General features: G+C 35.8%; 1 protein-coding gene across 7 annotated transcripts in view; it reads right to left on the bottom strand.

Moving 5' to 3' along the window:
• The window catches only part of SLC4A10 (solute carrier family 4 member 10), a 149,825-nt gene that overhangs the window by 99,341 nt on the left and 24,757 nt on the right, over positions 1 to 25,727 (bottom strand). For 3 of the 7 annotated variants that reach the window (XM_040069220.2, XM_040069222.2, XM_040069224.2), the window contains exon 1: positions 17,869 to 18,188. The exons of 1 other annotated variant lie outside the window; for it this stretch is intronic. Coding sequence is in view for 5 of the 6 variants with exons in the window: in XM_040069222.2 (XP_039925156.1) it covers positions 17,869 to 17,949 (81 nt within the window). In the remaining variant the exon portion in view is untranslated. Of the gene's footprint in view, positions 1 to 17,868; positions 18,195 to 25,727 lie in introns of those variants that run through there. 3 more of the 7 variants (XM_040069217.2, XM_040069218.2, XM_040069223.2) reach the window with 3 other exon arrangements.

Raw genomic sequence — 25,727 nt, 5'->3', positions numbered from 1 at the left:
TAAAGAATCTTTTTTTCAGCCCCTTTCTGTAAAATATATAACAGAACAGAAGCCATTTTGATTTTTCACACACTAGAAATTATGCATATGACACACCTGCTGACTCATAAGGAAAATAATCACGGCATTAATCGCTTCTCCATATAAGCCCCTTATTGATGATTAGACAACCTACATAATTCTGAAATGCCATCTGGAACTCAGGAACACCTGTCAGCACAAAACATGAAATACTGCCTTCCTATAAATGATAGAAATCTGGTTGTAATGAAAGTAATGTTGTGCTGGTTTTACTGAGGTAGAGTTAACTTTCTGCACAGTGGCTGGTAGGGGGCTGTGTTTGGATTTGTGCTGAACACGGGGTTGATAACACAGAGATGTTTTGTTATTGCTGAGCCAAGGCTCTTCCTGCTCCTTGTACGGCCACGCTGGAGAGGGGCTGGGGGTGCCCAGGAGACACAGCTGGGACAGGTGACCCCTGCCCAAAGGGACCCTCCAGACCACGCAACATCACCTTCAGTGTGCGAAGCGTGTAGAAAAAAAGGAAAGGGGGAGGACATCTGGAGTGATGGCGTTTGTCTTCCCAAGTCACCATGACCTGTGATGGGACCCTGCTCTCCTGGAGACAGCTGAACACTTGCCTGCCCAGGGGAAGCAGGGAATGAATTCCTTGTTTTGTTTTGCTTGTGTGGGTGGCTTCTGCTTTCCCTATTAACTGATTGTCTGTACATCAATCCATGAGTTCTCTCACTTTTACCCTTCTTGTTTTCTCCCCCATCTCACTGGTGTGGGAGTGAGCAAGCAGCTGCGTGGGGCTTGGTTGCTGGCTGGGTTTAAACCATGTCAAACATATAACTATTTCATTTGTTTTATATTATCAATAATAATTACATATGCTTAAAAGACGGAACTCTAACATGTTCATTTTGATTTATACATATTTTCATAATGTTAGTGTTATAAAACTTGTGTATTTACCTTTCCAATGGCCTGTAATGAAATACTAAATATTTTTGCAGATACCACACACAACTACCTTCTCAGTTCCAACATTACTGATTTGTGTTGTACTCATTTTACAGATCCATTACACGGTATTTGTATTTTTAAGGTCATTTTGTTTGAGCTCTGCTTAACATTCCATAAAGATGGCATTACTAAAGATATGGAATATTAAGTTATTTGAACTCAAGAGCTATCAAGTGCGTATTGGAAATATTTTGCAGAGATAATTAACCTAAATGGCTAAAAAAACTGTTATATGTAGATGCCTGCCTTCCTGTTGTAGGAGGAAAATCACTGGTGACTGCCATGTTCAGTCTTGTCCTTTAAACTGTCCTTGAGCAGACAGGCTCACACAAAACTGATTTAATGCATAATGTGTATGCCCATCATTTAGATGCTACAATTCTTTTCTCTTTCTGAAGACAAGCATACAGGGATTAAAAAAAACCCTTTTTTTAATATTATCATGTCTAATTGCTTATATTACATATAACCATATTTAGCAATCTTCTGAGGTGGAAAGTACAATGCATTTTATCTTTCGGATAAAATATAATTGCTTTTCCATTCCACTAGCTAAATTATATCATCCTTTTCCCCTCTATCTACCTATAAAAAAAGACCCATGAAAACACATTTATAATGCAGTAAGGTCTTTTCTGTAAGGTCTGAAGGATCATTTTTTTAAGTGTCCTTTTAATGGTACTGCTTTTATGGCAGCTTTCTGGAGTAATCACTACTGGTTAACATAAAGCACAGTTTTCCTTTTGGTCAGTTCTGCTCCACAAAGTAAAAAGCAATTAGTTTTCATCCCAGATTTGCATCTTCCCCAGGGCTGCATGTCATATGCATAAAAGCATCCTTCTCTGTCTTTTTTCCTCTTTTCTATTTTTATAGCAAAAGCCAAGATAATGTTTAGCATGACTCAATAATGAAATTTCATGTTCTGCAATGCTGCTAAAAATTGCACTAATCAGCACTGGCTTCAAAGAACTGATTTGCTACTGGCCTGAGACTGAGCACATATTTAATGCTATAATGCAATTTCTGTAACATACAAACACAGATAATAATTTCAGACATTAAATCTAAGCACAAAGTGTTGTAACAAATAAAACAAAAAAACAGGCAGAAAAAAAGGCAGTTTTACACAGATCTAAATCTCAGTAATATTTGTAATTCCTGTGCTTATCTGCATTGAAGCATCCTGTGCTTGTTATATATCATTATGCACAATACAGCAGCTATAAACTGGCTCATAAATCAATGCTCACAAAACTATTTCCTCCATATTTGATATGGAACTTTATTTCTTAGGAAAGCCATTTTAGGTAGAATTCCTTCCACTTGCAAGGCAAACATGATACACTCTTTATCTATTCTCCACATGCATATTCAACTGAAGACAACATTTCTATTTGAAAATATTAAACAAAAAAATCAAGGCAAAATAGTAGCTTAACTTCTTGCAGTGGCCAGCTGCCCCACTTTGTCTGACAGGGTGGGGGTGTCGAGGGATGGGAACAATTGCAATAGAACAGAGACCAAAAAACATTCCCACTTAAAATGCTTGATAAACCTGTTAGAGCACTGGATATAATCATCAAATAATGAACTGTTAAATTCTTTCTAGATTCTGGTACGTGTTTTAAAGCACCTACAATTATTTGCAGCTGAGCTTACAATATTTGGTATGTCTTGGAGTAAAATTATCAGGACTGCCTAAGTGATGCAAACGCCTTACAAAACCTGAACAAGGCACTTAGGTTATTGTGTCTCTTTGAATATTTTCAGTAATGTTCAGTGTCTCAAAACTTCTGCCTTTCCTTCTATCCTATCACTTCTGCCAGATTTGCAAGCTAATCTTTATTCAATTGCTAGTTTCAGCCAGATGTCTGAATAAATAGAAGACAGTACTCCTTGCTGCTATGTAGATGTAGAAGTAGGGTAATATGTGTATGACTGAGATTTTATTCCTTTTACTTCATATTTTAACTACACTGTGAAATACTTAAAAGTTCTAGAGGGAAGAAGAGCATAGATGGTTATTTTCTCCTCTGTGGTTATTATTTCAATGTCTTGTGTCATTCTAGTGCAGTCCCTGAAATCCTCTTTTCTCACTTCATAGCCATGGCTACGCCAACTACTACAGAGAAGTCTAACAGCAAGAAGATGGATGTGAAGACTTTATCCAAAGCTCAAATGAGATTTAATTTTAGCTTGTCTGGCCTCTCTTGTCCCAGTGCCAGGAGAGGACAGATCCAAGATAACAGCCCTGTTTAGGTGCAGTTAGAACCTGAACACGCAGACTTTAGCCCACTACGCAATAGGATTTTAGGGGGGAAAAAGTATGTAATGGTTAGTTTCTTAATCAGCAGTAAGATGTATTTGGTTTAAAGCTGGATACACTTCCTATCTTAAGGAGTCTCCTTTCAGCCTCAGAAATTATGACGTTTTCGGATTTTTTTACCTCAAAATAGGGTCAGGGGAAGACAGTCTTCTTGAAGCAGCTACTCATGTGGAAATTGTGAGTGGAAAGAAGAAAAAGGGTCATGACCAACTTATCAGAACCCATTTTGACAACTACAACACAGGAGAGAGGAATTTTCCTCTTCCTTTACAGCCAGCCACAAAATTATATTGTTTGGCCACTGCATCTTTTAGATGCAAATATATGCCAACCACATTTCAAAACCACTTTTTTTTTTGACATCATAAGCCAGTGAGATCAATAACAAACTAAATCACTCCCTCTGAAACATCAATATAATGTTCAGCAATTCTTCTGCTTCTCAATCCATTTTCAATTGTATTTGACAAACACTTTCTTCAAACGCAGTATAAGGACTGATGAAAGCAGCAGGAAGGTTTCTCATGCTGACCTTCCACAGAAGCTTACCAACACTGGTGACGTTGCCCTTCCAGCCACATAGCCTGGCTGAACCAAATCTAACTGTGGTGTTAAAAAATAGTATGGCCATTTTTTCATTCATGTTCAGGAAAAAATTAAAGATTAAATTGGATTCCTTGTGATCCTTCAGAGTTGACTTCTATATGACCTATTGTCCTCCAGAACAGAAAAGAAGTTTCTGGTTTTGTTTGGCTTTTTTTAAACTGAAACTGGTAAATAGGTTCCTTGAATAAAACTGACAGGTCTTCCTGATCAAAACCTATAAATGCAAATGTAGGGTTTAATCTAAAGAGTTCCAAAGTCATCTGTAGATTCAGGGAGTAACTTCAGTAGAAAATCTAATGACCCAGTATTTCTGCTGTCCAAAGATTCAGGTTGATCTATGTGATTTTGTTGTCATGAGTGAATTTTTTATCAAGGCAACTGTAATTGATGTGACTGAAAAACACAGATCTGTATCACTGAGAAATGTTCTACTGCATGCAAATGAACAGCTGCCACCATGGAAATGAAGAGACCTTTTGCACTGTCTATACAGTCAGAGCATAGGAAACGAGAAACTTTTCAACTCATAGTTAGACAACGATATTCTGATTATCTTTGCTCTCCTTCTTCATGTGTCTCAGATCATCAGTAAGCCATGGTGACCAGGAAGGGTAATGCTAAAGAAAAGAGTTAGAAGCCCTCCTGTTTACAAGAAGATAAAAAATAATTAGATCCTCCAAGCCATTTACAATACTATCAGCTATCTGAAAGCTCAGGTAGCCTAGTTAATTCACACAGTCATTAAGAAAAACAGGAAAGAGTACAGAAGCAGTTAGGACAGGGAAGGGGAAGGCAGAAGAGAAATAAGTGAGATACTGAAATTGATAATGTATTCTGAAAAATAACAGGACAAATAAACAGATTTCAAATGCCAAGTCACTTGTGCATCATTTCTGCCCAGGCAATGGAACACTGTAGTCTAAGGAAAATTTTCATACTGAAGACTCATTCAAAATATATTGGGGAAATGATCATGACAGTGGACTACATATGGAGGGGTTTGTATAGCTTACAACTTTAGACAGCACAAGATATATAGTCAGGAATTTGAAATGTGCTGGCAAAGAACCGAAGGTAAATATGAATTAAATAGTAATTCAACTCGTCTTCCTACCTCTCAGGGATGTAAGAATTAAACTTGTACACATTGCTCATCTGTTGTAATCTGGAAGCTTTAAAATCGTCACTTCCATGTGATGGACAAAAACATCTGGTTGTCCTAGACTACATGAGACACTCGAAAATAAAAATGAGCTAAAAGTTAAAAAACAAGTGATATGACTTTAAGAGTGTGCTTCATGTCGAAACTACAGAATGTAACTTTTGGAAAGGAAAGGGACAAGTATTACTACAGAGTAAAAACTAGGTATGAACACGGCATTACATCTTTCATCAGTGCTTCTATATGTTTTATTTTTTAAAAAAGACTGCTATTATTTTCATTGTCAATTTTCTCATAATGCCACTAAATTGACAGACCACTAAGCAAATGTAGAGAACAGCAAGGAATGACACAAAGTCCAACAGACAGAGCTTTGAAGGGTATTTATCTAAATGACCCCAGTAATCAGTATTTCAGTAAAATTGCAGAAATTACTAGATAGCAAGTTTTACTGGCACATCACAGATAAGGAAATTTTTGAGTTATATATCATTACTGCTATTTCACTGTACTGTTCTTTAGTGAAAACAGTTACAAGCACGATCACAAAAAATAATATCCAACAGATGCCCTTCATACCCTTCCTTGTCAAGATAACACCATGTCCTTTTATTAAAGGATGCATTCTTTTGTGGAGAAGACAAAAAGCAAATTCTTATAATTTAAACATGCCACAATCTATTTGGATCAACCTTTGATTTGTAAGTTGTACCAGGCTTATTACAGTTGTAAAAGACCTCCAAGATCATCAAGTCCAACTCTGACCTAATAACTCCATACCCACTCAAATATACAAGAAGTTTTTGAACACTCACTCGTTTTTTGAACACTTCCAAGAACAGTGACTCCACTACTTCCCCGTGGAAGCTGTTTCATTGTTAAACAAAGGCTTTTAAACAAGTGCAAAAGGCTTTTCCTCTTCAAGAACAATTTTAAAGTAGGTATTAAAAAATAATAATAATCTGCTGATCTGTATTTACTCGTACAAGCCTTCTTGCTCAGACCTGCAAGTTCTGCCTACTTTATCTTTGACTATCATTGTTATTAAATACATATGTTTATGCATATGTGGAGAAAAAATGTCTATGGACTCCATTAACATACGTGCTACAAATATATGCATCATATACTTGTCAAAAAATTACTTAATTTATTAATATTTTAATAACTAGACCACTTAAAGGAGGTGTAACAGCCTACAGGAATACAAACAATAAATAGCCATGAGTTAAGGGCTACTTAGCAACCTAAGTGTAATAAGATGAACACAACTAGCATATCTGCCAAGTCATTAACATTCACTTACAGCCTACAGAAAGAGTTTTGATGAGGATCTTCAAAGATTGGGCACTGTAAAAGAAAGTTCACTAATGACTGTAAGATGAATAGCAATTGGGAAATTAAAACTGATACTATACCAGTAGAGCAAACACAAGATTCAACCTTGTGGTAAAATCTCTCTCTTGGAAAGGAAAGGACAAAGCAAGTTGCAAAGCTGTTAAAAGAAAGACAAGAATTTTGTATCTGAGAAGATGAGTAAATAGACCTTAAATAGCAAGTGATGTAGGCAGAGTGATAAGCAAAGATGATATTAACACCAGTAATCAAGTGAAGGAAAGCTGTAAGTACTAACGTCAGCCAGACAGATGAGATCATAACAGTCACAGTGTTGAGGTGAGCCAGACCTCAATCTGATTTACGGCTACATGAGCAAACAGGGACTGTCAGCTCTGAGCCACAGAGAGCAAAAAGAGCACACCAGTAAAGAAAAAGAAAGAAAAAGAAAAAATTGTTTCTGACATGATTACATTCAGGTGACCACTGAAGACCAAGCAAATTTTCTGAGCTAAGCAGGGTTTAACTGGACTGGGGGAAAACCACTAAAAAATAAAGAAATGGTGCCTTCATAAAGATCATGCTCATGGCTAAATTATCTGAAATAAGGTGTGGAGGAGGATGCAGAGCTGAGGATGGATTCCTGAGAGATCTAAACACACACCTACATACAGAAAGAGAAGGCGGAAAGGAAGACCCACCCAATAAAAAACTGAGTCTGTAAAGAGAAACAATCAACAAGGACAAAATGACAAATGTCTAAGAACAACAAAATTTAGTGAAGACTATAACATAGCATCACAGAGAGATGACAGATGGAGTGGAGGAGAATAAAGGATTAGACTGGAATTCCTCCAGGAAGAAGTCAAGTGGAACATTAGTGACAAAAATTTCAGTGCAAAAGACAGAAACCAGAAGTGAGCAGTTCTAGAAAGGCATTAGAAGACAGGAAGTTAAGACAAGTGTACAAAGCATATGAATGGGAGGTGTGAGGAGTGGGAGAACATTAAGGAGAGCAAGGGTTAGGACATTAATCTGGTGAATAAAAACCTCTGAAGTAGGGGTTGGTTTGTGCTGAATTATTTTTTTTAATATGAAGAGACTCAGACATGTTTCTTGTGCAAGGGAAGGAATTCAAGGAGAGAAACAAAAATTTTTAAAAAGAGCAGAATGTGGATAGGAGCAGGAAAAAGTTAATTGGAACAAGTTCAAAGACTACAAAACAAAAACTTAAAAAGTCTGTTTCAGTAAACAAACCGTAAGCTTCAATTCTGACCTTAGTTTGTGACTTTTAAGAAATTCACATGGAGAGATGGGGTAATAGATAAACTGAATGGAAGGCTGTATGACTAACAAAAAATACAGAAATACTGGCAAAATTGCAAGCAAAAATATTCATAACAGATGACAGAAATCCCAGAGATTAAGAAATACAGAAAGTCAGCAGAATCAAAAGTTTTTCACCAGAGATAGTCAGCAGTATCTCCGAGGCATTGCAGATGGCATTAGGAACTGAGAAAATGGATACTGGGAGTCAGCCAGGATCATGAATGTCAGAAGGGTTTGGAACTGTATGAGAACAAAAAATAGGGCCTAAAGGGAACTGATAAGCTGATAGAAAAAAAGTAAAAAGGAATAAAGGAAATCAAGATCAACAAAACAGAAATTTTACAAAGTCCCATTCCAAGAGAGACAGTTACCAAAGAAAAGGAACTTTGTTAACATAGTGCAGAGAGAAGACCAAGCTAAATGTGTAGCTGGTTTGGCACATGGTATATAGTCCAAATGAGAAGCAGCACCAGGGCAGCTACAGTTGGATGGTTATCCATATGGGTGATGGGTGAGAAATTATGAATGGAAGAAAATTGCAACTCAAAGTCAGACAGAGAAGGGAATAGGTATAGTTGAATGCATACACACCATAAAAACATTAGAAAGGCAGTCGGAAATTCAATTGCTAAATAAATAAATAATAAATAAGAGCAGGAATAACTCAAAACAACACAGAAGTACCTGATTCTTTGACCCAAATTCAGAGCAGATAGTGTTTTAGGTAACAGTCTCCACAGAAAGGACCAGAGATGAGGCAGTAAACAAGGGAAAACGCCTATGTGGGCAGGAGGGAACAGCAGGAGGTAGAAAGACGACATTGACATTCTTTGAGATCAGTAACATTCTAGAAACATCAAGAAAATGAAAAGACCAAATAATGGAGAAGATTAAGAGTTTTGCACTCAAAGAACAAAAGGGAGTTACAGGAATTTCACAAGCTGAACCAGAGTCAGACGTAATTTAAGGGAAGGAAAGGACATTACACCAAAGTGTAATCCAGACATGGGTTGATATAAGAGCATGAAAAGCATCAGAAAATACAGAGATAAACTGGCACCAATAAAGTAATCAAAAATCAGTAGAGAAAGGAAACAGCACCGTACTATTTGTTGCTCTTTCCTATACCCTGAAACTTCTGTTATCTGAAGCTGTTATACATATACTCTGACACACATTACTTGTTTTACCAAACATGGTGATTTCAAATGCTAGTTGATAAGGATGATTTGCTCTGACATAGTTATACTAGGAAGATTTAATCCCCTGAAGCTTATACTGCATGCCAAGTCCATAAAAGCAGTACTGGTCAAAGCATTTTATACTTGTACACTGTAACACTAAAAGTTCATGCCAGCATAGGCTAATCAATTTTTTGTAATGTGGAACTAGACTAATCTGAGTCCTATTCTCACAGAAATTTTATCATATTTATGGATCATTTGCCAGAATTGCATAGTGATTGCTTAATTCTTCTCAAGATACAGTACACAAGGGAGTAAATCACATTCCTGGTTCTTATTCATCCTTCGACATACAGATGCCTGGGTTCTTGCAGAGGAATGTTAAAGGTTTTTTTTAAGGAGCTTGTTTTGGTATTTTAAGCTTATTTATTCTTTTCAAGCCACACATCACAGCTCATATGTGTGGTTTGTTTTTTTCTTTTTTACCAATTTTTACCAATGATTATGTTCAATTAGACTTCTGAAGGCAAAGGATTGTAAACAGAATAAGGCCAGCTAATGCATTTTAAACCAGGCATATCCCAGAAAGTTGCACAGGGCTTTTGCTCCCCAAATAAGGGTGCAATCAATCTGCTATATGGGGACCACAGATATCAGCTAACACATTATATAGGAGTTGATTCATTATGTAGTCAATGGGAGCTAGATGAGAGTCCAGATAAAAATTATCTTGAATTATAGCATTGCCATGGACTGCAACAGAACACTTTAAATAGTGCCTACCACAAGAACTTTCCTCTCCTTAGAAACAGAATGAATACATTTTAGAATGAACAGGCACAGTGCAGAGAAAAATTCACTGACAGATGAGATGCAACAACAGGAATTCAGAACAAGAGAATTAGAATCTCCCTTGAATCTTTGTCTATCCCTCAAACAAAGAAGGCCCAAAGCTTTTGTAAGACCACTAAAGACTGAAGCTGCTTCTCCCTGTACATTCTACATTTAAACTGAAAGAATTTTTTTGCGGAGGATAGAAAGAAGAGAACCAAAAAAGGCAAATGTTGCAAATGTCTCCACCTCTCCCTTTAGCAGTGCATTTGACTTGCACAGGGCACTCTGGAAGCCTGATCATCCAACCTCACAAGCACTGGAACAGCAAGTTTAGCTTAACTATCACTCTGTCCAAGCTCATTTACCATTTATCTGCTAAAAAGAGTACTGGGGGGAGAGGAGGGGAAGTAGCAATAGACCACTAAATAATTACTAAGTAATAGATAAGAAATATCTCCTTTCCAACAGCAAAGGATGAAGTCAATAACTCTTGTGCATAGTTCCATTACTAGATATAACTATGATTTCCTTGAAAATTTTATTCATGATTATTCTCATTCTTGTTCATTTTCCATCAGCCTGAATCACAAAAGCAATGCTTATGGCAAATTATGGCAAAATATTAGCAAAGGTATAATGGCATTTTTAATCTGTCAATGAGAAAAACTGAAATTCTATGTAATATTATTACCTTTTATTTGATGTGTCTTGTTTTAAACACTTTCTGAATGCTCCTACTTGCTCCGTTTTCTTCTTACTCTTATGCTTATATCAGGTTTATGTTTCTAGCCAGCCTAGAAGCAGTATCAATTTCACATATTCTTCCAACAATGTATTTTAGTCAACCAAAGGCTGTTTATAGTCCCAAATTTTAGAGGTGAAACAATGTATGTGGTGTGTAACATCCTTATTTGGAATCTCCCTTCATACTTTTGAACTGGAAACCTGCTGTATTCTGAGAAGTGTGGTGCTGTTCCTCTGTGGTCTGCTAGATCAGTGTACACGTCTGTCCCAAACGGTACACTGCAAACCATGAGAGGAAGCTATTCAGTGGTGAACATGCTGGAAAAGCGGGAACGTCCATTATGGGAACAGCATCAGTGCCAAAGCTTAACAGATTTACTTTACAGGATCCTTGCTGCCCAGGCCTGCGTAGAAGAAGCTGCTAAAAGTGTCCAAAGCAAAAGAGCCTGAATCTTGTTTGCTGTGACTTGAATAAACAGAGTAAGAGATTCTTCAGTTCTCCTGGAAGAGAAAGGTGCCATTCTTTACACTCCTACATTAAATTAGAGAACTACAGGTGTGTACAGTATAGCCAAGCAAAAACAGGAAAATAAAATGGAAATTAAACTAGAAATTGATAATGACACTTCTATGAACATGAAAGGAGGCCCATGAGGGAAATAAAGTCTAAGCAATTACCAGCAAAATTTGTTTATAGCTGATGATACAGACATTATTTAAATATTCAATATTTAATTCTTGTCTCTGCAATTGCAAATTATACTAAAAAGGAAACAATTTAACAGTTCTTATCTGTTGAAGTAGGCAAGAAAAGGACTCAGAACATGTCCCAACCTTCAGTGCTGATGTTTCTGTTGCTGTAGATGCTCAGGACACAAGGCAGTGCTTGTAACTGCTTTTGACAGCACAAATTAGATCTTTCACTGACATCCATGCGTGTTTGCATTAGAAATTAAATGGTTGAGAAATTTCAGCACATCTGCACCCTACAAACTAGAAAATCACTCAGGAAAGAGGAGGAGGGGAGCAGAAGGCAGACTGGGCAATAACAAACCCCAGTGAGTCACTGTGAGACATTCAGTAAGCAGCAATGAGAAATTCACTCATGACTACATGTAGAAGAACTGGTGACAGAACACTGAGATCCAGAAGAGGATCCAGTCTGCCAAAGGCAAGAAGACAACCAAGTTCCCAGAGAAAGAGGTCTTCAATTCCTTCTGGAACGCAAGAAGAACGCCAACACAGCTTTTCATTTCCTTATGTTTCACATTTCATATGTCAGGTAAACTTCACTGGCAGTATCCAGCCATTGCCATTAAATCCTGCGCCCAGGTAATCTAAGATGTCCTATTTTTGACACATATTAGCATAACTACCTTAATTGATACTCTAAAGATAAGATCAAGCCACCGTTATCAGACACTGAGCTTCATCCTTAGTAATACTCACAGAGCTAGGCCTATACTTGTCATGTGGAATTTAAGCACCCAGCAATAATCTTCATATTAAAACACATACAAAACACAATAAAAAAAATCACAGTATTACTACTACTGTTATGAAATTATCATTTCGTATTTTTCATATGTATTATATTTTTCTCTTCATCATTCCGTGAACTCCATTACAAATGCTGCATGGCAGACAACACTGAGGTAACACCAACTAATCTCAACTTCCTTATATACTATAAGTTGTCTGATCTTAAAATACAAGTTCCCATGTGCACAACCACTGCTTAAGACACACATACTTGTATGGAGTCTAAAATTCTTTATTCACCAAAATGGACTAGAAAAGTTAGAGAACAATGGGAAGGGAAAAAGCGAAAGAGAAGGATTGTTATTTTTCAAGTATTTCAGATAACCTTAGTAGGAAAAAAGAACATAAACACACCTAAATCCTTTAAAAATTATGAATGTGACATCAGCTTGTATAACTGACCTGCATGGCTACCTCTCAGACTGAAACTCACCTAAAGCATAGTACACCCCTTCACATCCTAAACTTGCTATCAGGGCTCCACCACACCAATTCCCATCTCCAAAACAGAATCCCACACCTGAATGGTCTTGCATAGCTGTCAATATAAGGACAAGGTATTCCTCTCCTTTTCTACTTGCAGGATTCAGACATGACAGTGCCTTTCCCAGAAAGTTCTAATCACAGGATTGGAACATAAAACTGATATTGCTTTGGCTAGAATATTTTTAATTGCATTAAATGTGGATACAAACCATATGGGTACGATTCCTTGCATGTATTTTAATGACTCTGCCTGCCAGCATAAAATCTTTAATAAAGAGAATTTAAACAAGTGAACTCATTATGCTAGGAGGAGAGATATGGATGGATCTTAAATCACCGAAGGCTCCTATATACATTTTTGTTTCATTTAAGCAGCCTGGGGGAATAGAGGGAAGCTATTATAAAAATGAGAAAAAATTTACCATACCTCAACACTCCCTCATGTCACTTAATTCCCGTTTTACATCATTCAGTATACCAAGCTGAATATTTGTTATCAGTTGATGGTTACTGCAACACCTGAGAACATTTGAGAACTCTGAGTCCACTCTGATTTTCAAGCAAAACTAGAAATTAACAGATTATCTTTGTCAAGTTGACTAAAAACATAACTCTGGAATCCCTTTATGTCATGTTTCATTTATTCTACCATTTTGGAGTTTTTTGATTAGTGAGATCATACTAGATAATATCCTTTTATTCAGTTACTTTAAAGTTTACTTAGCTCAAAATATTAGTCTAGCCTTTTCCTTTAGGATTTATTCTCTGCTTATATCAATTAGTATTGCAGGATGTAGATTCCATATAAGACATTTCAAAACAACAGGAGGTTTCATCACTAAAATGACTGCTATGAATTAAGCGAACGTACTTTCAAAGCTTTCCTTCTCCACGAGATTACCAATTATAATTTTTTGTGCTTTCAGTTCTCATTTTCAAGAATTTCTGTGCAAATTTTTCCTTAATTAATTGACTAGTTAACAGACAATCCAGATAATGTGATTCTGCTCCTCTACTAAGCTCTGTTGAGACATAACTGGAGCAGGTCTGGATTCAGTTCATACATGAGTGAAATGGACGTAACAAAGTAAGCCCAGTAAAGGGATACAAAGGTCATCAAAGGAGAGGCTGAGAGTGTGGGGACTGTTTCGGCCTGAAAAGAGAAGGCTCAGAGGTGTCTCATCAGAACATACAACTCCCTCACTGGTGACAATGTAGGAAAGACCTAGTCAGACTCCTGGTGCTGCCCAGTGACAGGGTAAGAGCAAATGGATACAAATTAAATATGAAAAGCATCACTTCAACATAAGAAAAAACTTGGTCCCCTTAATAATAAGGGAATTGCAGTATTTCCCCACCTTATCCTCAATCACATCTTGTAGTCTCCTTATTGGTATATACATTGATTTACAATATAATATATGCTATATAAAAATGATTCAGGAAAGCAATTTTAGGATCACACTGAGAACAGTATGGCAAGTGCTATGGAGTTTACTCTGTGTGATCTGTGGTTAATATTGATTTTACTAATGAAGCAATATATTGGAATTTACCAGAATTATGGATCAACTTCTACTTAAAAGAAATTATAATGACAGCAAAGCCACTGACTGCAGTAGTGTAACAGCACTCATGTTAATGGAGTTCTTTCATTAATAACATTTATTCAAAATTTAAGTAAAGTAAAATAAATATGGGCTTGGCATGGAAACAAGAAACAACATGAATAAGTCATATGATTTAGGAGGCTCATTATGGGATGAGAGGGTGAAAAGAGAGGCATAGGGTGGAGAAAGAGAGGGGGGGAGAGAGAGAGACAGAATGAACTGAGATAGTTTCTTCACTCAAAAATGCCACGCTAAGTAATGCATTAACCATTGTCTTTTACTGCATTTATATGCTCAGCTTCCCTACTACTTCATCTTAGGTGGTTCCACCTCTACTGGAATTTCTGAGGACTAAATATGACTCTATTCTAAAATTTTTTAACAGATTACCATGGTATAATTGGGATTAATTCATATTTTCAGACTGCATCTTAGCAAAACTCCTTCAAATAATCTTTATTCAGAATGATCACGTGATGATATTCTTGGAATGCTAAATAGAATGGAGCATTCTTGGAACACTCATCGTGTAGCTATGTATTTTGTGACCGTGGAGTTAGCTATTACATTTTTATGCTGTTACTTTATGTTTTAAACCTTTCTGATATGTTTACAGTAAGCCTTCTCTAATTCTGGTCATTAGGCCCAATGACTTGATACAGGAATTAAAATACTGAGAAGAATTTGACCAGAGAAGAGGGTCATGTCTTAGGAAGGAGACTTAAGTTCACCAAAAACACTTGAATTCTTTCAGCAAACTCTGAACGTACTTTTTGCTTCTAGTGTTTTGCAAATGTTTGGTCATGATCTCCCATTTGTCCCAGCGTTCTCATTTCCTTAAAATCCGCCACTACAACCAACAAAAAGAAGTCAGTACTGTGGAATCAGGACAGCAACCAGTAATGAGTAAAAGCACCACAACTGTGTATGCAACTCAATGCATGAGTGAGAGCATTCTTGTTTAAAATTGGTACATTACGCAAATATTTGGTTTCTTGCCCAACTGTTCTTAAAACACTGTTTCTCTACAAGATCTTCATCAGAGAGTCCTGTTAAATTGCAATGGTTTAAAGATAAGGAAACGCATATCCATGGATGTGTATTCGTTATGTTCAGTCAAGGGAAAAGAGATCCTTCCTTACACAGCATTCTTTAAATACTGACAGTACCAATCATCTTGAAGAGAGATGATACAGTTTTAAAGAAGGCACAAAAATGTCTTCTTGTTAAGTTGCTACTAACACAGTGCCCTGGATTCAATGACTCTACTCTTGCGCAGTATGTCCAAGTATCAGCAAGGCTCTTTCAAACCTGTCTTTTGTAGGGGACTGGAGGTGGGAGTTAAACAAGTAAAACAAGCAAAACAGTTTGTAGTTTTACGTTTTCAGATCACTTCAGTCCAAGTCTCTGCTCTCATGCATCTAACGCTATCTTGCTGCAATTTCTTCTCTTACAAAAGAACTTTACTTCCTTAATTCTGGGGTTACTCTCCACCCCCTCCTAATGAACAAGGGCCTACAATGGGGCTATGTCTTTGAGTAAAAAAACATATTCAAACTCACTTGCAATATTCCGTAAGAGTGTTGCTTCAAAACAGAGTGACGTAAACACAAAATTCCTCAAGCAAGCTTTTTTCACCAATTCATTTTCCTCTGCAGGTAGTTTCCACTGTCAACAGGCTGCAGTGGATGTCTACTGCACTACTGGGGATTATATCAATGATAAATTCCAAAGCCATCCACAGAACGCAGTTTGCAGAATTAGTGTAAGTGATGAGAGTCCAGGACAAGCACAACTTACTGCTCTAGCTTCCAGATGCAAAATTCCATGGAGATCTAATTATTTCAAATGAGTAAAGAAGGAACAACTTCAAAATGAAGCTAAGTTAAGACTGTAAATTGAATAAGGCAAACAAAGATGATGGGGGAGGGTTGGTCCTATTAAAAGGTCTATAAATACTCCGCAAAGCAACAAAATACCATGAAACCAATACTTTCAGGAATTTCATTCCGATGCCAAGAAACAGAATGTACTCATTGTGACTAATACATCAAAATAGTGAAAATAAATTCTAACAGATTAAAAAGATCTTGTAGCGAGAGAAAGGTATAGTTAAATCATGCCAAACTTAATCAAGCTTAAGAGCAGGGCAGTCTTTGCCCACTATTAATAAGAATGTAAGATGGATAAAGTAGACTGGGAAACTGAAATTTATGGTCAGTACAAGAAACACAGTATTTTCTATGTTATTCTACGTTTTTAAGTAAAAAATTAATAGACAGACATTTTTACCATTGCTGAATAAACTTAAGTCTGATCTTCTGTTGTCTTCCGCACACACACAGCTCGAGCAAAATGTTATTAAATGGGGTGAAACCAAAATATAGTTCTAAATGCAAAATGAAATCCATGACTTATATGTTTACATTTCTAGGTGGATACATGAAAACATTTTTAAATCTTAATCACTTAATCCTCTGCTTTGGGGTCAGAAAAGAGTGCTCACCCCTGCCAATCTGCTGTCCAGTTATACGTGAAAATTGTTGTTCCACAAGGGTAAAGCAAGAGACGGAAAAATTGCCACTACTTTCAGGCTTCAGCTGAGCTTTTAAAACACATGGTCAAACACGTTGCCATGGAAATGTTCTGCAAATATATGTAGAATTTCTTAAGATGGAGCCAAATATCCCTTTTTAAAATTAATTTCTCCTACAATTTTAAATATAATTGCTCTATGATGTATTCAAGGGAATACATCAGCCATTATCTAATGTTTATAACACCTAAAGTGGTAACAGTATTTCCAAACCCATTTTGTGTTCCATATATGAAATTAGGCCACTATCTTCCTATGTAAAATACCCATATACTTGTTTTCTTTTATGTACTCTGACTTTTCTATGCATCATAACAACACATTAGCAGATCTACAAGTATTAGTCTTGCAATAAAGTTGACAGCAATTACAAAAAAAAAAAAAAAAGAAAAAAGAAAAAAATATATGCTTCAATAAAATTAATCTGGTTTTTAACAACATTCTATATTTTTAAGATGTTAATCTTCCCTCCTACAACCAATTAGTATTAGTATGCATCACCGAGTGTAATAATTAAAAAGAGGAGAGTTATCGTGCCAAACTTTCACTGCTACGTTTCATGAGCTATTTTTAAAACTGATTTAAAATTAAGGAAAAAGAAAAAGAATATACCACTGCAATATGAAACAAGATCTGTGCCTGCAGAATAGCTCCGTCCTGTTACACAATGTGATACGTTGTTTTAAATAACCTGGCACTGTAGGTACTGCATTTCATATGATAAACACAATCACAATAGCTTTTGTGTGTTGTGTAAAGATTAAGCAAAATGAAACTGCAATATAATCTTGTCATTTTACTTTATAGCAATGGGATAACCTTTCACCATTAATTAGTTAAAAGGAAACATATTCACAATAAAACAGCTTTAAAATATATAGAGAATAACCTTACATTGTTCAAATAATAATTAACACATTAGAATTCCAAGATATACATTGCTCTGCTTATGTAAACAGTCTACCCTATAAATCCGTTAGCAAATCCAACATGAAGCAATTACACAGACAAAGAGATTGCAAATGACCTAAAACTGTAAAACAAACCCTGTGTTAGAAATATTAGTATAAACCATGAGGTCATACCTGATGACTTAGGGACTGTAATGTCTCACCGGTTCCAAGCTGCATGACCTTTCTATTTCCAGAGACCCCCAAAAATTGCATTTCCTGTCTTATCAAAGTACATCACAGAGCTATCTATCTTTTAAAATCTTCTGGGCTGGTGAAGAAAGCATTAACAGCCATTCTGTCCATCAGTAAGTGCTGGAGTCATTACCCTCAAGGTATCAGATCTTAAATATAGTTTCTTCCGTGCGATTACAGACATGCAGCAGTCGAGGAGGCTGACACAGCTATATCACTGATGCTGCTAATGCCATCTGAAAACAGTAAGCTTACTGCTTAAAGCAATCCTGCATCGTCCAAACAGAACAAGCCACATCCTTCAACTCCTCACTTGCGTTTTTTATAAAACCTAGCACTGCCATTATAGATTTTGTTTTCATCTCTGGTCAGCTAAAGGAGAAATTAGATATTATGCAACCAGCTTTGCATTAACGAAAGAAAAACGGCAGATGAAGTGACATATCGAGGTTATCAGATTTTGCTTGCATGACCACTCCTCAGCAAGCACAGTCACCATTCACAAGGAGCATCACAATCTGATCTAAAGGAAAATCACCAGAAATAAATTATAAACAACTCACAGGCAGCAAGGTACTTTAATTCCTCTGTGATACTGAAACAACTATTTTTATGCAGCCTTATGAATCCTAGTCCCAATTAAATTAAAAGCATTGCTTGCCTAGTATTTTAGTGTCTATTTTTAATAAATTGCATGATCACTGCATTGTTTCCATTACTCCCTGCTAGCAGCCAGAAAACAGCATGACTTGAAAATGTGCCAGAGTTATGACAGCAAAAATGTGGTTTGATATCAAACAAAACAATCATGCATGATTTTTTTTTGATGTGAGACCTTTCAAGTTAACAATGTACAGTAACCTATTTAATAATTTTAAAATTATTAAGACTAGAAAGCAATAACTGAACTTTTTATTAAAACATATGTTTTATACAAAGTGAAATTTCCAAGTGAAATTTATTATTATAAATCACTATTTATATTTACTCTCGCTAGTATTATGGCAGCAAACATGCAAACAAACAAACAAACAAAAACATTTCACAGAACTAAGATGAAACAGTGCCACCAAACTGGTAAAAGTATATAATTTAGTAATTTCTCTGAATTCCAGGCCCACAGAACAATTATTTGTGTTCACATTGCAAGTTACTAATTTTGACACATTCAGTTCATCTCCTTAAACATAAGGGAATTTTCCCTCAAGACACGTTGAAACACTTTGCTACCAATTGAACTTTACTGACAAATAAAACTTGGAAGAAAAAAACTCTACCCTAATTTATCTTCAGCTTGCTTCAAGCGTTATTCAATTAATCTGGATGTCTTTCTTTACTTCAAAACATAAGCAGAAGCTGAAAGAAGAAGTAAATGGTTCTAAATTAATTCACCCAGATCCTATCCTGTTAGTTTAACATTATTATTATACAGTTTTAGTAACTGCTCCTTTGTGTAACTGAAGAGTTAATCAGATTTAGCTTACAGTCATTCACATTATGGCACTGATAAAAGCAAACTGGTCTCATCCATGAATACCACGTATCTCCCTTTAGAGGGAGAAGCTACCTGCTACCAGTTTTAATTGGGTTCACTTTTATCCAGCGTGCAACTGCCTCAACATAAGGATGCTACATCTCCAGGGAAAGGGAACTGTCAGCCACACACTGGTACAGGGTTTCCAGTGAAGTGTCCAGCAGCCTGGCAGAGCCAGTTACTGAAGCTTTGAAGTGCAGCAGAGAACTAGATAAGGCCAGACTTGATGCTGCTTTTTATATTCTCTGAGAGTTAATCCTGATGTCCAACAACCTGACAGTCTTTTTACTGCTGCTGGCAGAGGCAGTCAGGGAGCCACTTCTGAACATTGTGAATGTTCTCAAAAGCTGCCACTTGCTCCAGATTAACTCATTAATTCACTTTCAACCTAGAAAATATTACTAAATCTACACACAAAAAAATAAATGCATGTGCACAAGGAGACATAAGGCCCTTCAAAAAACAAACAGAAGCAAATTAGCAATAAAAGGAGAAAACAGCTTTCCCTGCATCAGTATGGAATATCTCCAAAGCTTACATTTTTATTTCCAAAGTTAATTTACAAAAATAATAATACATCAGCACTAAATATTGAGTTACTTTCTCCTGTACAAACCCCGAGTTCTGCAATTCATTCTGACCAGTATCTACTTCCATCTATGTAAGGGGATACAACCCCACATCTCTAAGCTGGCAACCACTTCCAAGCTCCCAAAAGCCACTTGCTAGGACACAAAGGGCAGTAAGATGGTAAGAAGTGATATAAAAGATGTAGACTGCCAAGCCACCTTTCATAAATACTATGTAGGCTCTCCTTGGGCAAATCTTGCACTGCAAGATGATCTCCACCCAAAGAGTGAAAAACACACAGCTAGGGGCTATGCCCACTGCTGTCAAAACACCAGTTAAGAGTTTCTGCTCACAAAGAGCACATGGTCATTCCTCCAGGAGACACCTGCAGAATTCAAGAACTAGTAGAACACCAGGGAGAAGACTATTTTCCTGAATTTGGTTAAGATCTCAGCACAAATTAGAAATGCACTCAGAAATATTATTTCTTCATGCACATTATCCCAATTCCATATAATGGAATACTTTCAGTGGACTTATTCCATGTTTTTCCTCATATCAACACCATTACTTTTTTGCAAAAGTGAAAATGTTATCATTTCATTAGCAATGTCAATGAAATTATCAGAGGGAGAATATAAATACAGTACCATTTTTAAAGGAAAAACTTATTCTGAAATGTTAAAGCAAAAATCTTGTAACCCATCCCTTTTAGATAATCAACAAGTATCACTTTATGTCACACAAAAAATTACTCACAAATATAGTTTGGTTTTATTTAATTTTTCTTCACAGGGCAAAAAGAAAGCAAATTCATTTCCTGTGAATTATGCAAGGTGAAACAATGGTCATTCTGAATCCATCACAAATCAGTTTCATATCAAAGAGAGCTGACCTAAGCAGTGAGGGATCAAGCAACAGCATCTTTGTCACTCAGCTTTTTAAATTAAGTTTAGATCATGTTTGCTGGTACTAATGATTAAGATAAAAAACATTTTAAATTAATGCAAGATATTGGAGACTCTAAAATGTGAAATTATATAGTGCTGCACCAAAAGAGCTGGAAGAACAATACAAATGAACATTCCTCAGCAGCAATTTGAGGGATCAATTTTACTACATATTTTTATAAGTTACTAGAGTATAGTATGAATTACAGATGATCCAAAAAAAAAAAAAAATAAAAATCACAGTTTGGATTTGTTCAGAAATTACTGATATGGAAAGCACTACTAATATATGAAGACTGGAACAGTACCAGGAAGACATGGATTACCTCTAGGACTAAAAGAATAAACCTGAGGTAAAATTTAACAGTGCAAAATGAAAAGATGTGAACTTGATGATTATTAAGTTTCTACTGAAAATTGACACCTCAGCAGCTGAAAACTACAGTGGATAAAACTTTGGGTATAAAGCAGATCACAAGTAATTATGAGCTATCAAAATTATGTCCCTATGGAAATGAAATGAAATTTTTATCAGCTAATATATTTCTAGTACACAGATAGCAACAGTAATGCAATAATAAATTCTATTAAAATTCTATTGTTCTTGATTTTGATCATCTGTTGTCTAAAAAAGGAATTGAATCTGGAAGAGAAAGGCTTCTACAATGGTCAGGGAAATTTTGAGAAGAAACCGAAAACATTTGCTTTGTTTAGCTTAACAAACAAAAGACTTAAAGATATATCTTCATAGAAAGTGTCAAGAAAGAAGTGCCAAGGAAAAATAAACTCAAGTACAAATTTTATAGCAAGCACAAATCCATACTATATCATCAATAATTTGGGGAGTTTGGAGTTTTAACTATCAGAGGCCAGAAGCCTGAAAGAGGAGGAAATAAAAATTTAAAAAACCACAAAAGGGTATCTTGCACACCTCTATTTCCAAAAGATATTAAAACACTGACAGAATGAAGAAAAATGCAGAAATTTAAGTTACAGCAGAATTGGTATCAAGGACAGGACCTAAAGGAAAATCCATAGATTGCAATGAGGCTCAACACTGATTAGAAATTGGTTTAGAAACCTGAATTTAAAAAAAAAAAAAAAAAAAAAAAAAAAAAAAAAAAAAAAAAAAGACATCATAACAGTTGGTTTCTCATGTACTAAAGACACCAAACTTTCATCTCGATACATAGAACAATATTAACAATACAAAAAGCTCAGAGATTTCTCTTAACCAAAATAAATAAAAAATTCCAGGTTCTAGCTGATCGCTCAGATCAGGTTAAAATTATATCTTTGTAGCTGAGTGGAGTAAGCTGAAAAGTAATTAATGATAGCTATTCCCCTTTAATCCTGATGAGAGGACAATTTCTATTACCTTTCTTTAGTCTACACATGTATCTCTTATTCAATTCTCCCATTATATTACTGGGGTTCGGATAAAATATTAATATCCTTCTTTAGGCAAAAAGGAAAATCATTAGGAAATTGAAGTTTATTTTTGTTAACTCAGTTAAAACTTATTATATTTTATGGACATCTCAAATGAGATACTGTCCAAAGACTCTCCTGGGATTATGTCAGCAAGCATTACATAAGTCTAATCAGCTCAGCTGTGGACAACCATGGCTGTGGTTAAAGGAAACTCAAAACATTTAAAAAACAAAATAAGAAACAAGTAGAGGCAGACTTGAACCATGGATGCATAGTGAAAACTTGCAAACTATCTGCCTGGTTCCAAATCTGCCTAACAGATAATGCAGCTGTATTGAAACCTGCCTTCCCATACATCCCACTGGTAGTGTGATGGAATCCTAAATTTAAAACCCAAGCCTGTATCTCAGGCCACTCTCTGATGATCCAGATCACTTCACTATGTATTATTGACAAATTAGTATAAATTAATAAGAAACAGTTTCAAAACAAGATTTCTTTCCAATATTTTACCTTCAAAAACTATTTTAAAATGTCTGGCGTCCCATTTCCCAGAAGATAATGTAAGAGAAGACTGACATCTCCTTCCTCTCAACTGCTGAGGAGCAATCCTATACTTATAATGTATATAACAGATGGTTGCTTACACGTGTAGCTGGAAAAATACAGAAAATAAAGAATACAAAGCTCCTCAAGCTGCAATCATACATTAGTTTTCTAAGCAAAATTATACTTATATATATCATGTATTCTATAAAATTATCTGTAAAATCAGACTGAAATGGCAAAGTTTAAATGTGTGAATAGAAAGTGAATAGGTTCTATCTAAAATAACCATGCCTTTTCTGATTAAAAAAAGCAAAGTTTTCCGTGTTTTTAAGCATCTCACCAGCATGGTAACTTGTGCCATAGCCTGGGAAAACCTTTCTACTTTTACTAACTAAGGACATGGCTCACCAAGGGTTTAACTTGCAACAATTGGAGATGTTAGAATTGATGATAGGAAAACCTTTCCCTTCCTCAAAAAGGTGATGATGGAATTTGGACTCAGTGTTGTATAGCACAAGAGAAATTTCCTTTCCTGATAACAAAGAAATACCATTTTAATCAAAAGGGCTGGAACTCATTAGCAAAGCAAGTTCTAATAGCCTTCCCACAGAAGGAGAAGCAGAACAGGCAATGTTGCTCTGGGTGTCTCCCAAATATTACACAATACTGAAGTTGCAGCCTGGTTACATTACATACCTCATATGTTTGTTTCTTTTATCCTTTTTCATCTCCCCCTTGTCCCTGAAGAGGAAGAAAAACTCGTCAGCTCACTAATCCTAGCTCCTTATCTGCCTCAGAATAGATCTGACTTTTCTAAATATTTTGCATTAAAAAGTTCTCTTTCAAAGAAGAGAAATGTTAAATTTTGACATATAATTACCATTATCCTCTCTGCTAGCAGAAAATGATGGCAAAATGCCAACTTGCTTGTCTGCTACAGATAAGACATTTCCAAGCTTCCATCCTTCCCTTCAGAGAAAACAGAAGGGGAAGACCAGCCAGGAGAAAGCCTACCCTGTCAGCTGATCCTCTAAGAAATAAAATTAATATTCTCCTAACAGAAATCATTTTCCTCCGAGCCTGAGGTAAATGATATGCCTTACCATATGTTATGATGGTCCTTTCAAGAATGACAAATTTGATGAATTTTTCCTGGATGGTCTTTCTCTCATCCAATCTCTTCTCATCACCTCCAGCTTCTGCTTCAGGCAAACTCTCAAGAGGCATAAATCAGCATAGCATCACCAAATTATATAACTTCTATCCCCTGGAGATTTAGCCCCTTCTATTTCAGACTTAGCAAAAAGAAAAGTGCCTGTGCATTCTTCAATAATCTCTGCAGGCTTTAGAGAATTACCCTGACACTGCTGAGCCACGACAGCAGTACACCCATTGTGAGCAGAGAACCCAGAAATGTTTTTAAAGGAAGAGCTCTGTAAAGTTGTATGTCCAACTACAACATATTCAGAACTAGATTTTAATCAGAAAAAAAGTCTGCTTCAGTTCAAAACAAGAGGGGAAAAGGCACAGAACAGGTTCAGTCAAGTTTCTTCACTGTTTATAAAAATATTGGCATAATTTGAATACAAACTCAGCTTTGCACTCCTCATTAGTTCGCCTATACTTTTAGGCAATCAAAATGTCTGAATATCTTTGCCAAACCCCAGATACCAGATTATTTGCACATCATTTATACATTTATACATGGTCCTTTGAAAGTTTTACTTTTATCAATAAAATACAGATACAAATACAGGTATTTTAAAAATCCATCTGTCAATATACAGATTTCAAATTTTCTCATTTGCTGTAAAGTCTACTGACTCTAAAGAGAATGACAATTTTAAAAGATCAATTTTAGACAATATTCCTCAGTCAAAGTCAATATTCCTCAACCAAAAAGAAAATTGCTGGGTATATCAGTTAAGCCCAAAATTTCCAGGCTGTTTTAACTGTTTATTTCAACCATGTAAAACAAGAGTGTTTGTACACTTAAATATTGGAACACAAACCTAATATTGTTCCTATGTAAAATACTCTTTGGAATCTTAAAAGACTCTAATGTGGGATAAGAATTGCAAGGATTGGGAAGCAAGGTCACTGCTTTGAAAGAAGGCAGTGGGAGAAAGAATCTATTACTAGAGTATAATTTAGGATTAAGTTAGTCTTGACAAAAACCATATCACAAAAAAAATGCAAGATGGTAAAAAATGCTTTATAAATGCAATTGATCACATAAATATGTAGTTTATCAGAAAGATTAGTACCTAATTTTATCATGCTTACTGCTACCAAAAAAAAAAAAAAAAAGAGTCGTTTGTTCCAGAGTCAATTCCAAAATGTGATCTCTGAAACAAACATTTGCTTTCTCACAAAGTTACCAAAGGATTTCATATGATGATTAAACAAGCTAAGATTAGCACTGCACTAGATCTATTTTGCTATCTTTTCTCTGCAAGGGCACACAGAAAAGCTATTCAAGCAGCACTAACTTCACTTCACACCTCACTAACAGCTAAACTTATTTTTGATGGTGCAAGGTAAGCCGATGTTGGGATATTCTGGAATAAATTATGAAATCAGAGATACAAACTATCTAAACAAGACAAATTCATAGATATTTTTGTATAAAAATGGGACAAAATTTCTTGGGACAATTCAAAACATTTTAAAGATTTAATTGCCCGCATGTTTTTTTTTTTTTTAATATTTAAAACAGAATTTTATGCTCAATAATGCAAGGACATAGATAAAAAATATTA

This window comes from Hirundo rustica, chromosome 7 (assembly GCF_015227805.2).
Source record: "Hirundo rustica isolate bHirRus1 chromosome 7, bHirRus1.pri.v3, whole genome shotgun sequence".
Taxonomy (NCBI): domain Eukaryota; kingdom Metazoa; phylum Chordata; class Aves; order Passeriformes; family Hirundinidae; genus Hirundo; species Hirundo rustica.
This window is presented reverse-complemented; position numbering and strand designations above follow the sequence as displayed.